The following is a 15,246-nucleotide window of genomic DNA, read 5'->3' on the forward strand; positions in this document are numbered from 1 at the left end:
GGCATTTCAAATGTTTTAGTAGAAGGCTAAAATTGAGGCACACAAAAAGCCTTTCATTGGTTTTCTCAGGAAGTATCTCAAGATTTTAGTAGAGTTACTTGTACCATTTGATAATTACCATATTCTTTCCTCTTTTCTTTCTTCCAGTTTGCAGCTCTGAACCTGAAAATGTTCAATCTGATCCAAAGAATTATACCAGTCTCCTTGTTACATGGGAAAGACCTCGTGTTGTATACGACACCACAATTGAGAGATTTGCTGTCTTTTATCAACAGCTGGATGGAGAAGATCAGACTAAGCATGAGTTTCTGACAGATGGGTATCAGGACTTGGTAACTGTAAACTCTTCAAGTTTCATAAAAGGGATGATGGTGTAACAACCCACTGTTAATTATTGTGATGGATTAAACCGTAGCTGGGAGCTGATTGAAGAGAAATTTTTTGGCTGTAAAGCCACAAAGACAACTTAAAACAAAAGAAAAAAACTCCTCTTGTCTAGAGCAGGAAAAAACTACAGATTGCTGCTTTGATTTGCCTATACTTGCTGTGAGCATGTCAATCACAGAGCTCCCTAGCCATAAAACCCAATTGTCAGTTAATAATAACCTGTAAATCATTGCTCATGGATGTGAAAGAATGACCTACACAAGCAACTAATGAGATTCAATTCAATTATACTGCTGTAAATCCTAAGTTACTGATTACAGCTTCATGATATTTTACAAATGAGATCTGTTCCTCTAACCCTCTTTAAAGACTCGTCTGATATAGCGTTACCTAAACTTGTGTTCAGTGCTAAAGTTATTTGGTTTATTATCCTCCATGTAAAAAGTCACAAGTTTGGGGGTTTTTTTATTTGACTGAAAACCGTTTGTGACAATAAAATAAAAAGGCACACATTATAATACTAGAAGAAAGGAGCTTTGTGCTTCATAACAAAAATGTGTTATAAAACATTAACATTTTCAAATTCATGATACTTATTTGCAAGTAAATGATTAAATGTGTTTTGTTTCTTTTAGGGGGCTATTCTAAACAATCTGCTGCCCAATACAAGTTATGTTCTTCAGATAGTTGCTGTTTGCTCTAATGGTCTGTATGGAAAATACAGCGACCAAGTCATTGTTGATATGCCTTTAGAGGATGCAGGTAAGTGGTCTTTTGAGTTTAGAGATCCCTTTTAGCTGAAAAACCTGTATTTCAAGTAGTTTGTTTGCAAACCAGTTAAAATGCATGACTTCAGAATCATGCCAAAATGAAATTTCAAAATCACTGCAGTTAACCTTCAGCATGTCCCTTGCTAATGGTATTTTACATGACATAATTCCTTATAAGCATTACCTATAAAAAACTGCATGTTAATTTTTTTAATTCTAAGCCTATTGTGAAAAACCCCTGCTTGATTTCAAATCTCACACAAATCTCACAAGTGTATCTTTTAGATGTGTAGGGAAATAAAACCATGTTTGGTATTATTTCTCTATGGTTCAACCATCCTCTCAAAGTTAATCCACACCGCCAAAGTATTAAGGAATCAAGCAATACAACCCCACTATATGATTTATAAGTCTATATTAATGATTTTGAAATTTGATTTCCTATGAATACTTGGAGTTTGATTTCAAAGACTTGTGATGATGGAATTCCCTTGCTTCTTAATGCTGCCTCGCAAAAGAATCAAAAGGCTAACAAACAAATCTTAATGATTTCACAGCCAGATTTGCTTCTTCTGCCTGCTGGTAAATATGGAATAACTTGAAACTGTAGCATGAAGCTTGATCTTATCCTAATAATTCCTTAAATTTAGTGTAAGTTTTAGCATCAGATTCAGTTCCTATGAAAGTGAGTGAGGGCTTTGTTTTTAATTAAGAACACTGTAATTAATCATAGAAGAAATCAAATGTTTTTTGATCATGTTAGGAGCTTTTTTATTTTTAATCTAAGAGCCTGTATTTTGTTGTTTGTTTATGCATTCTGTAAATACGGTTTTATACTTATGTATGTCTGTTTAGCTACAGCAAGTTCATTAGTGATGTTGTGGTGAACTTGGGAAAACAGGCCAGTTTTTCATTTCAAGGGAGCCACGTTCCGTTACAGTGAGAGGGAATGTGATTCTCAACAATCTCTACCACATGAATTCTGGACTAATAAGGGTAGTAGGCTTATAATAAGGTGGGTTTCTCTGTAGGAAGAGGATACAGCATCAGGTATAGTACATACACATTTTTAATAAAGATTTAACTTGTCTTTCAAACACAGTGTATAATAATGTATTTTGGGGTCTTAAGTTAGTATCTACTGGAATTTTCATATTTCTCTTTAGTTTTCTAAAAAGTCCACAACAAGGTTCTGACATTCTGCCTGACATTTCACTCTTCTGTCTACCTTTTATTCATCTCTTAGTATATTCTTCCACTTACTTTCCAGAATTTACTGGATTTGTGTTTGAAGAGTTTTCTCAGATGAGAATTCATCTACATACCCCACATCCATTTCTACATGGAATGACAAATAAGCAGCATAGTGTTATCATCATTTAACAACAAATCAAGTCAGTACTGTGCTGCCATTCACAGCTATAAAACCTCTGAAAACACATATTGCAAAACAAAGCCCAGTGTAGGTGATATCCAGAGATAAACCATCCTCCTCTTGCTACTGCTGTGTCCCTGCTGTAAGTTTTAAAATAAAAAATTTAAATATATTTATTTTAAAATAATTTTAAAATAAAAATTAAATATTGAAATTAATATTTGCCTGTTTAAAAAAGAAAGTTTCACTGACATGCTTCTTATCTGAAATGGACACAAAGTTATTAACTCTAATTTGGTTCTTTTCTTTTGGCACTTCCACAGTGATACCTCTGAAAGCATTGCATAAAGAATATTCAGGGAAAAATTCCTCTCATGTAATTAGTATGATTTCTAAGAGTGAACATTGCTCTATAAGTAAGTTTCTTACATGCTTAGTCAACTCTGGATAAAATTTCAAAATAGGAAAAAATCTTCCATTAATTTCTAACATTAATGTTTATTTGCATAATTAATTTTACTAATTATTTACACCTGAATTAACTTTTGCAAATATTTCAAATATTTTCATATTTAATTATAATATACCTAATATTAGAAAACAGATATATGGGAATGTAGATATCTAATAAGAAAGATTTCTTCAGAGCAGCTTGCTGATTACAACTATAACATCAAATTGATTTTGTGATCTGCTTTATAGATCTTGAGGCAAAAGGGGATTTCTTGGAGCTCCTGCTTGGGAATTTATGAAAGAAAAGTTATCTTCACCGTGAAGACATGAAATAAAGTTGACACACATAAAGCATAAATTAAATCTTTCATTTTCAAGAATTACTCTGAGTAATCCAGTTTAATTAAGATGAAATTCACTACAGTCACCTCCAGATCAGTCTTCCTGTTAAGAGCTAGAGCAAGGTGTGAGTTGTGTGGAGCCATTAGATGGGCCCTTTTCCAGGAAGAATTCTGTCCTTGGAGTGGCCACGTCTAATGAGCTGTGGAATTCAAAAAGCTCAAGACTGTTGGTTTAGACTTTCCTTTTGAGATACTTGCAAGAGAGTGTTTCTCATGCCTTCTCCCCACCCAGTTTGGTGCATCCCATATGGTCAGTGAGGGCTCTGCAGGCTCTGCTGATCCACAGATCCAAGGCTCTTTTCTCAGCGATGTTTTGTAAGATGAAGGACCTCTTTGGGGTCTCTGCTTTGGTTTGTGGAAGCCTCAGGAGCTGTGATGTAATGACACTGGGCAAGGCACCACAGTGGAGACCTCTGCTCTCTGGGTTTTTCCTGAACTCTTCAGAATTGCAACCCTTCTTCTTGTAATACACTGTGTGTGAAGGTTAAAATTTTTTCCAGTTAGTTTCCGCTTAGCAAAAGCCAACAAGTGCACAAATGATGTAGCCACAAAATTGCCACAAAACTTAGGGAATTGTGTACAGCACATTTTAATCAGCTTTGATAACAATCCAACCTTTATTTACAAATTTTTCATTTGTTATTAAAATTGGATTTTGAATAACTATGTAAATGTGTGCTTCAACTCTCTAGATAACATCTGTAAAGAGCTGAGGGTTGTGCAGTAGTTTGTTGTGTAGCTAATACTGGTGGTACTTACATGCTTTTGCTGACACAGGAAAGGAAAAATATATAACTCCCCATTCCTGTTCCTTTGTTGGTGTTTGTCAAAAAAAAAAACCCTGGCATGCTGGGACATAGCTCTCAAATGCTGTCTCCTGCCTGGCAGCTCTGACTGTCAGCAATGCTTTGTGAGGGTCTAACTATGCAACTTTTTGTAACTCATCCTTGAGATTTTTGTCCTGAAAATCACTAAACATCTATTAAATGTCTGATTTAGGGGATGCTTTTTTCTAATTTTGTACTGATAAAAGTAGAAATCTGAAAACTAATTTAATCAAAAGAAACAGGCTTTACTTTTGTTCTTGCCATGCCATTTATGTCATGTCAGTACAAAAGTGAAAAGAGTTTATATTGTGCGCCTTATTCTATGATTATAAATCACATTGTTTAAAGAGATTTTTTTAATATTTCCATTGAAAACATGTAGAGAAATAGTTACATCTCTGTATTTGTTCTACTGTTTCTTAACCTGTCATTAAAATGGAATAGGAAAAGACCTCTACAGAACTCTAACTAATTATTTAATAATTTTAAAATGTATACTATAGAATAATCAATATGTAGTTTCAGAAAAAATAAACAAGCTTGTTCATCAACTTTATGGAGGGTGTGGCTGTTCACCTTGGCTGGGGATGTTATTATGTTTCTGTAATCTCCTGTCCAATCAAAAGCTCAGCAGCAGGATTAACAAAACTTCTGTAAGTGTGTGTCTCTAATACTTTTGACAAATAAATTTTATATTAAATCTAAATTTAAATATTCTTTATAAAGTTCCTGGACATTTACTGGTTTTGTTAATAAAGAGGTTCTTTTATATATATATATATATATGCATTTATATATGATGTATGTATATTAAAGCCTCTTCCTTGAGAAAACAGCAAGAAACTGTAGTTTCCTGCTGGTGGAATTTGAGAGCATGTATCCTACTGTATACTCTAGCACAATCACTACAGTTTGTTTTTCTGACTGAGTCTGATTAAATCTCAACTCAAGAATTGTAACCACAGAAAAGTATGGATAGAATTCCTCTGTACTAAAAACACGTTTCAGACAAGTCTGTTAAACACCTCGTACATGGTGTGGATCTATTATGGGGAAGCATTCAGACTAAATTCAATATTTGATTTGTGTCATTGAGAAGCCAGGGAATATCATTATCTCATCCACCCCTTCCTCCCCTGCACTCCCCTCCCCACCCTCCCAGAGCCTCCTAGGCCTCAGGAGCCAGAGGTAAGATAATTTTTTTATCTATCTAGCTAAAGAAAGGTCAGTTCTGTGTTTGGTAATTTACAGATGTTTGTTACTAAAGGATAATTTGTGAAGATTTTGTGCAGCATTTCTTAGTGGAAATTTGTTTGCATGCTATAACCTACAGATAATACTGTTTAATCTTATTAGTTTGATAAACTTCATCTAGTGTATGTTGCATATAGCACATCTTAATTTGTTTTGAAAGGTAGATGTGGGTAGACCAAAGAGAATACAAGTCATAGAGCTCCATCTGACTTTGCATAAAAGAGAAATACAGAGATGGAATCTTCATCCTAGTGCATTGAACAAACTACATTCGGGCATTGTGGAGGAAATGCAGACATGGAGCTGTGTGTGATGGTATTGTTAGAATTGCTCTCCAGGCTAAGAGATTGGCATTTTCACCTAGTGCAAATCAGCCCTCAGAATATGTGCTAGCGCTTGTGTGCAGATAGAGTGCTAGAACATGGCTTAGGAGAAAGCCTTAGAAAGGAATGGATACCTTATCCACCTTTGTGGACCAAAGGTGCAATAAGGTGCATTAGTGCTCTGGAAGGGGTGTTAGATTTCCTCACTGAAGAGCTGAGCCAGTTCCTAGCAGAGAGGTCAATGTTCTTTCAACCTGCTTTGAAGCCTCTCTTGCTGACCACCATCAGAAGTATAACACTGCATTTGGCTGAGAGGAGAGAAAGAAGGCAAGAGACTACTTCTAAATTTGGAGAGATGGATTTTCAGCTGGGTTGTAGGAAATTAATTTCTTCAACCTGTTTCAACTGGTTTTTTATTTTTGAAAATTTGGAAGGCCTCAAAAGCCTCTAGAGTAGTTCTTCACAGAGCATGCAATACCTGTTTATTAGGGACTGTTTCTGGGATGTGATACAACTGGCTTTATGTCTGTACATTAAATCAAGTAGGGTGGGGGATTGAAAAAGGCTGTAAGCACTGGGAAGGGTGAATCTCTTTGGTCTGCCTTGCTGGAAGCATGCAGCCTGCTGAATACTGACTATGATGGTATTGCTGTCGCTCTAGCACCTAAGCCCAAGCCTGGGTGTGCAAATGGGGAATTTTCTATATGAAAATTATAGAATAGATTATTTACAAGAATATCCTCAGAGCTTTCAGATTTAATGTAGAGAAATAGTTGATCCCCAGACTTACTGTTTTTCTCACTTCTGTATTTCTGCATTAAACTGTATTTTGCATCAAAATGTTTTTGAAAACTTGGCTTTCCCCAGCCAACATGTGGTTCCTCCAAAAGTGCAAATCCAGTGGTATCAAAATAGAGCCAGACAGAACTGTTGTGGCTGAGTGAATGTGTCCTGTGTAGATAAGTGAGCATTGCTACCCTTAGTCCTTATTCCAGGGGGTTGGCCACTTCTCCAAACACAGTCCTACAAAAAATCTTTGACATTGTCTCAATAACCATATTAATTAGGCAGTTGAGTCCTTGCAGAATTTAGAATTCTGTCTGTTTAAAATTGTGGATGATACGGTGTGTATTTTTGTTTTATAGAGGCTGACCTCATTCCTGAACTGAGTGAAGCTGAAGAATATGAGGTATAGCATTCATTTGTTTTTTAAGGATGTATTTAAAATAAATACATTTCAACTAGACTGAAATTATATTCTGTGAAAATTGACAAAACCATGTCACCAAATGAGTATATTATCTGCATTTATGTATACATATATACGTAGCCTTTGAGCTATATTTCTCCCTGGATAGCTCTGGAGATACCTCAGTATTTCTCTGGGGTTGGAGGTACATGGTGAAGTAAAGGATATCACTGAATATTCCTAAATATTTTTAATATGGGGCACCAGTTTACAATCACCCCTCTGTGAAGTCTGACAGAATTGTTCATCAAAGAATCAAAGCTGCCATCCAGTGTTAGGCTTTTTAGTTAAAGAGAAGTTTGATTTCTCCTTACTTGTGATGGTTTTATCATGTAGTAAATTAAAGTAAGGGAGGACAATAGTTGTGCTGAAGAGTGAGATTCAAGTGTGTCTGCCATCAGTGTGCTGTTGGTTTAACTGTTACTCTAAAATTCTTGGAGGTTCATTTGCTTCCTGAACTCAAGTGAGACTTTAAAGCATGGCTCTGTTTTACAAAATTTTTAATGATCCTATGATAACCTTTGAAGGCTTCATATTCAGTAACTAGGTCTCTGGAGTCTCAGGAAGGAGAGATGTACAAATGCCATGATTAATACCTCTAATACCAATTGTGTAACAGACAGTTACTTCAGTAGGACAATTATCAAGTAATCCCTTAGAATTTTTAATTTATAGTTTCGGTCTATGACCACAATATTCTCACTGCAGGACAAATCCTTTTAGTTAAATAGCACAGCCTGTGCTCATGTCTATTTACCCTCCCTTGCATTTGTGGACACTGAGTAACCAGTAGCACAGTCATTTCTCTGTTCTAGTGTATCTAGATTATTATATTGCATCTGTTTCATGCCAGTGTACATCAACTGATTTTTACTTGAACCGAAAAAGTTTGAAAGCTCATACACTGCCTTGCAGAAATAGAAACATGGGCCTGTCCAGTCTAGCCCGGGTTTGAAGGCAATTAGTTGTGGTGCTGCTGTCCCTACATTTTGGATAATTAGTTCTTCAAATGAAATCCAAACCTGAGAGTGACATCTGAGGCACCTTATGTTAAGTGCATGAGGGGTTCCTGGTTCAAAGAGGGACTGCAGTGTGAAGCCCAGCTCTAGCCTAGTGGGTAAAGCCCTCTGGTGAGACTGGGTGAAGGCTCACAACTCCTGTTTGTTGAGTGCCTCAGGCAAAAACATACTCAGCAGCTCTTTATCTTGGGTGTATTCCTTCAAAGGCTGTTGCTTTTTTACATTACTCTCCCTGCTGTGCCCTGCTCAATGCAGGAATGGGAGATCTACTCAACCTAAACTATAGTGGAAACTGAGGAGTTGTTAGATTGATGACTGTGCCTATCTCCTGTCTACTGGGTGTTTTCTCTCAGCATTATGCTTTTGAACAACAAACAGTGGCATTTCCACCACATTGCCAAGCCAGATCTTTAAAAAAAACAAAAAAACAAAACTATTTTGCAAGAGGCCCTGTGCTGCTTTGTCTCTTAGGGCTATGTGTGCCTGTCAAATCAGGTCCTGTCAGAAACTGAAAGTGTACCTCAATCTAGATGGCAGAGTTGGGCTGGGACAGGTTCGATTCTGGTGCAGCACTAGATGATGACACAGCACAGAACTGCAGGGACTGCTGTGTTTAAGTCAAAACAAAAATGCTTGCTGAGTGAGTTAGGTGCTTCAATGATATTTTTTTTTTTTATTTTGTGCAGGGAAAGCTGTAGAAGGGATGAAAAGATTTGACCTTAGATCCTCCAGCACTGCCTAAATTCTGATTGCATTCAGGCACATTTTTTTTTCTTTTGGATATGTCCTTAAAAGGCAAAATTCTAACACAGATTTTGTGCAAAGTATTGTTATTCATCGTCATTCATATTCAGAAAACAAAGGGTCATAACAGGACTAGGACACATGGATCACAACACTTGTGAAACTCTGACAGTCTTGATGAGGATCGTGAACTCTTCCAGAATACTCTGATAATTCAGCAGAATTGAGGTCATAAATATATTTTACAAATTATCTTGTTGTTATTACCGTTTAATTACCATCAGGATATTAGTGCAAACCTCTAATGCATTCTGATAGCAAAAACATTTCTTCATTGCAGTGTATACAATCTAAGCTATATATATTGCATATACAATTGCATTTTATTAGGAAAGAGATTGAGCCTTCTTAATAAAGTAAATAGATATTGTGAGTGATTTTTGCCTCTCAAACACAATTTAAGTAACACAATATTGAAGAAGTTATTGGGACACAGCATTTTAATGTTTTTATTGCAAATAAGTAATATTTTTCAAGATAAAAGAGGATATCTCTTCTTGCAGTTAATGCTTTAGTTTAAGACAAACAGTCTTCTCAAGTGTGTTTTGCTTTACCCCTCTTGATTTAACTATCCAGGAAAATGTATTATTACAGTTCAGTTTTCTTTCATGTTCAAAGTCTATAAACATTTTTAATTGTCTTCGGCTATGATATTTTTTCAAAGGATGAAGTTGATGAAAAGGAAACAGAGGTGGATGAAGAAACTGCAGTAGTTCCTAGCACTGACAGTACAATGAACCAATTGAGGAGAGATTTTCAGGTGATTACATCCAGCTACAGTCAAGAAAAAGTGCGAACAAAACCCAGTGAAGCCAAAACAAATAGATACCTAACAAGAGAAGAATTGCATGGTAAGGATAATGTTTTCAAAGCAGTTTATTATGCTACTTCTCCACCTATTGGTGAAAATTCTGAAGAGGAAGATCCTTTTTCGGAATCCCAAACAATTACTGGAATTCCTCCTCAACTCATTGACTCCACCAAAGGCAGAGAAGACGAGTTTATATATCTTTCTTCAGGCACCGAGCCAACAAGAATAACCACCTCTGGCCACAGTGACGAAGATTTCTTATTGCCTCCTTTTAAACCTCATCAGGAATCTGATGACTTTTGGAGTTCAGTTCCTACCACTTCTTCATCCCAGCTGGTTACAGAGGAGACCTCCCAAGAAGATGCCCTTCCTTCAGGAAGCCCAGATATCAGTGTGCATGATGTCGTTTCCCAAGGCTCCATTAGATATGTTTCAGAAGTTGCAGCACCCTCAAGCTCCGATGAGCCTCCAAAGCATACTTCTTCTCCTGATGGAAATTTATGGTTTCGTAACGCTACAGATCCAACAACTCAGTCTGTTGATACATCACCTAGCGGGCAGCTGTCTCAGACCAGTTACACTGATGCTTATGTAGAGGGATTAAAGCCGACTACAGCACCCTATACCAGCAGCCCAGTGGTTTTACAAGGCACCTCAGACGCGGATTTAGAATTGCCACATTACTCTACCTTTGCTTTCTCCTCTGCTGAATTATCACCTCACTCTATCTCTTCAAGCTCTGGAGAATATGGTTCTGCTTCTGCTGCCAGTGAGGTACTCTCTCAGACAACTCAGCCAGTCTATAATGGTGAGATACCTCTTCAACCTTCCTACAGTAGTGAAGTGTTTCCTCTAGTCACCCCTTTATTGTTTGACTCTCAGATGCTCGACACTACCCCTGCTACATCAGATAGTGATGTGATCTTGCATGCTACACCTGTATTTCCCAGTGTTGATGTGTCATTTGAACCCACCCTGTCTTCCTATGATGATGTACCTTTGCTTACATTTTCCTCTGCTTCCTCCAGTAGTAAAATGTTTCACCGTTTGTATACAGTTTCTCAAATGTTTCCACAAAGTGCTACTCCAGCTGTTGCAAGCGATAAGGTGTCCCTGCATGCTTCTTTGACGTTGGCAGTGGGTGATCCATTAATACAGCCAAGCCTTGCTCAATTTGCTGATGTGGTGTCACATCAGACCACTCATGCTGCTTCAGAGACACTGATGTTTGGTCATAATAGAACTCACATATTTTCTCAAGTTGAACCATCCAGCAGTGATATAAATATGCATGTACTATCTACAGTGTCTGAACTTACTTATGCTTTGTCTGGTAATGTGGGCTCCCTCCAAAGCTTTACTGTTTCCTATGACTCTGCAGAATTTGTGCATGATTCTGTTGACGTATTTCATCAAGATCCTTTATTTAGCAGCTATAACAATGTACTGGTGCATAAGCCTTCCTCTGTAATATCACAAGCTGATACTTTGCTGCAGCCTACGCGCTCTCTATCTAGTGACACGGATTGGTCTGAAGCATACTCTGGTAGTGAGTCCCTTTTGCCTGATACAGATACTTTGACAGTACTTAACGTTTCTTCCTCTGATTTTGTTGATGAGATTCCATATGAATCATCCGGGTTTAGTGATGTTAATAAGATGCTTCAAAAAGGTGATGTTATATATGGAGATGAGAGACAACTGAAAATTTCCTCTTCTTTAAGTGAAATGGCTTCCAGTGCTGAAAGTAAAGTGATACATGAACTTTCTACATCTGTTTCTAATAATGTTGTAATTGAGCAGAATATGACTCTGCAAGAAAGCCCACTTCCTGTTTCTAGCACAAAGGGAATCCTTCCAGTCTCTCTTGCTTTTTCCACTACTAAGATATTTGATCATGATATTAGTAAACTTACAGAAAAGCACCTTTCTGTTCAGCCTTTGCATGTTACAACTCCAGCCTTTGATGACACTTTGCTTAAACCTATGCTTAGTGCAAGCTCAGATCAAGCTCTCTCTGTCCCTGCTTATAGCAAAATGTTATCCTCGACTCAGCTGTACTTTTATGAGACCTCAGCTACATTAAATAACGAAGCATTACTGCAGTCCTCCTTCCAATCTTCTGGCGATGGCACTCTGCTTAACACAGCTGCAGTTGTGCCTAGTGATCCCATATTGGCTGAAAGCTCAAGGGTTCAAAAAGATAGTTCTACATTTGACCAAATATTGCATCAAATGGCACCAGTTACTGCTACAACTGAAAGCAAGCTGCATTCTACATCTGCACCTTCTGTTGCTGATATGATGTCAAACACTTTTAGTAAGCCCACAGCGTCACTTCAAGGTTTATCTTTTTCTTATGAAAGTGAGAGATACGTTTCATCCAGTTTATTTAACAGTGAAGATGTTCAGAAGGTCATGCCTTCGTTGTACAGTAGCGATGCTTCATTCCAGCTGACCAGTTTAGAAAATACAAATGCCTTTCCATCCCCGGCAGCGAATGCTGCAACAACTCCCTTCCTAACAGGTGACACATCATCACATGTAGCTACTCCTACAGACAGCCATATCTCTTCAAGTGCTTTTGAAAGAATTGAGGCTGACAGTGTCTCTTCAAGTTCCACACTTGGTTTTGATCCTGTTCCTATGCCTGCAGTTGTTTCTGGTTCTGATGTGTCCGTTCATCACACTCTTCCTTTACCAAATACACTTACTTCAGTTACGGCTGTTCCTTCCAAAAGTGAGATCCCTGTAACTTTGAATAGGTTGCTGGTTCCTTCTGGAGAATCCTCTGGGTTGTCTCCCAGTGTCATGTCCAGTACTGATCTTTGGTCTTCTGTAGTTGAGGATGACTACGATGAATATGATGATGCCTTCCCTGTAAGTAACTGCATCTCATGCACTTCCCATAGAGAAGATCAGGACATGGTAGTAGAGGATGAAAATACAAAGGTAAATAATAACAAGGATCAGAGTAACCTAATTATAAGTTCACATTCTGAGAAACCTGAAGAAGAGAAGTTTTCTACTGCTGCATCTGACAGTCAGATAAACCGTGCCATGGACAGACATAATTATACATCCATACCAACTTTGACAGCAAATGCGATACCTGAGAAGCACAACAACCTGAAAATTTTGGAGAACCACATTCAGACCTCTAGTGTCCAGTTGCAAAACACATCAGAATCTAAGTCTTGGGCTGTTTTGACAAGTGATGAAGAAAGTGGTTCTGGCCAAGGTACCTCAGATAGCCTTAATGATAATGAAACTTCAACAGATTTCAGTTTTCCTGACCATAATGAGAGAGACACTGAAGGGGCAGTTGAAGCAGGTAATTCAGAATTAACTCCTGGATCATCACAATCATCAGCCTCATCTGTTACTAGTGATCACTCATCAGTGTTCAACATCTCTGAGGCAGGTTAGTTATGGATAAGCCTAATGAATACCATGGGAAGCTGTGAGGGGATACTTTTGTGCCATAGAGAATGAGAAGGTTTATCTACAGATAATAAAAGGAGAACATAACAGTGCTAATGGGTGTGATTAAGGAAGCATTGGGGAACAGGGTTTCATACTGAGCTGGCTATCTTGTGAATGCTACTTCTGGCTACTTAAAACTGCACCTGAAATATTCTTTTGTAAGATGATTATGGTCTGCTTTTGGATAGATGCATACTGTCAGCAGAAGTTGAGTCATGCAAAATCTGATACCAGAATTGTTTCAGTTTTTGCTTTTAGTTTTAAAGGTTTGAGAGGGACTTAGGCTCTCTGTTGAGTTCTTTGTACAGAGATTAGTGCTGCCTGTATGGAAATACCACCAGAGGAAATATGCCTCTGATATTGTCTTCTAAACTTACAGCAGCACATTTTTTTGTGTTTTCTAAGAGGATGAACAAGGAAGAAGATGCTGGTCTTATTCTGATTCATAAAAACATTCATTTTTACTCTGTGTATGCCACTTTCAGATTTCAGTGAGATGCAGATTTTTTGTGCCAGATTTGCATATTCCCAATGTAGAGTCAGATTATCCTCTAGATGTTTATGTTTAATGCTATTTTCTTATTTATTCCTCTTAAATTCAGTGAGAGTATTTGCAACCCATGATTCCAAGGATAAAGTCAGAAGTCAAAATTCATAACACATTTCCTTTATATTTAAAAATGCACTGTGGAAAATTTGAAGTATTCAGGCACATGATTTTCATTCCTTCTTGTGCTAGAGAATTGAAAATCAAAGAATCAAGCCAAAAATAATCTATGATCTTTGGAAAAAACAAACAAGGTTGAATTGGTGTTTTAGAAAATAAAGTGAACTTCTGTTATGTACTTGCATCATCTATAGAGGGCAGTATCATTCAACTAAACCCATTAAGGAATGGCATTCACAAAGCCTGGGAAGGTTTCAGCCCAGTCCTACAAACAAATAAACAGTTGAATTACTTAAGGTTGTATTTCTCATGAGCCGCAGAATACTCATATGAAAAGGTAAATTAACACTCTATATAGCTGGGGCTAGAACAATATGAAAATAAAAAATAAAATTAAAAGAGAATAAAGAACATTGAAATTACTAAGAGTCCTAACAAGGTAGGTGTTACAAAACTGAATTAATAAGTGAATTAGTTCACTGGTAAGTAGCTACCACTTTGAGTAAAATGCATAACATTCCTCCAAAAATAAGCAAAAATAGCATTAATATTTCAAAAACTATGTTATTAGTATGACTGAGTGTTGCCAGAAGATACTAGAGTTTACATAATGGGTGTCATTTGAATTTTTATCAATAGTAACTCAAAAAGGATTATACAGTACTGGAGGAGGAGTACAACAGACTTAGTTTGTCTTCTAGATATTACTGAAAGACTCTACAGTATCATTTCATGTTCATTACTTTTTTTCCAACACACAATGCCAATATTGACTTTAAATAAGCTGAACATTCAATTTCAGCATGTCTAACATGGTCTCCTGTAAATCAAAGACATATTTGCTTAATTAAATTACAAAGAAATGCAGCAAACACAAAAATTAATCTCTCACCTGAGAACTTACTTATACATTGCAATGGATTTTGCAGAAATTGGTGAAATGTCTTTTCATTGCGACCATTACAGAAAAACATTGTCATTTAAACTTTTCTCAGTCTTGTAGCTGTTGATGCATAACTATGTTGTTCTGAACTAGGATTTTCTCCATAAGTCCTCTGTGGCTACCCAAATTTTCAACTTCTGTTGAAAAACTAAGACAAATTAATAGAAAGAAATGTGCAAAGGGTCTAAACACATCAGTTATTAGAAATCAAAGAAATCTGCTATAGCTGAGACTACCTTTTCAGCTGCCATCATTGGAGTGAATGAAGTAGGCAAGAAACCCCCTGTTACAGGAGAAGCCTGCACTTCATTCCCCATAGGAGCAATCCTAATAGGATATGGTCATGAAGTTTGAAGGAGCACTGTCATCACACAGATAGGATTGGATTTTATGCTGTGAATTAGTCCAGAGTTGGATAAGCAAGTCTGACTGTTTCAAAGGGATCCTATTGTGCTTTCTCATGCATACACATAGTTT

General features: G+C 37.1%; 1 protein-coding gene across 7 annotated transcripts in view; it reads left to right on the plus strand.

The window, feature by feature from the left end:
• Positions 1-15,246, plus strand: part of PTPRZ1 (protein tyrosine phosphatase receptor type Z1) — a 132,885-nt gene that overhangs the window by 89,296 nt on the left and 28,343 nt on the right. For 4 of the 7 annotated variants that reach the window (XM_063155350.1, XM_063155352.1, XM_063155351.1 and 1 more), the window contains exons 9-12: positions 148-332; positions 1,023-1,149; positions 6,936-6,979; positions 9,527-13,097. In XM_063155350.1, coding sequence (XP_063011420.1) covers positions 148-332; positions 1,023-1,149; positions 6,936-6,979; positions 9,527-13,097 — 3,927 coding nt within the window. The remainder of the gene's footprint in view (positions 1-147; positions 333-1,022; positions 1,150-6,935; positions 6,980-9,526; positions 13,098-15,246) is intronic. The other 3 variants (XM_063155356.1, XM_063155357.1, XM_063155354.1) reach the window with 2 other exon arrangements.

This window comes from Melospiza melodia, chromosome 4 (assembly GCF_035770615.1).
Source record: "Melospiza melodia melodia isolate bMelMel2 chromosome 4, bMelMel2.pri, whole genome shotgun sequence".
Taxonomy (NCBI): domain Eukaryota; kingdom Metazoa; phylum Chordata; class Aves; order Passeriformes; family Passerellidae; genus Melospiza; species Melospiza melodia.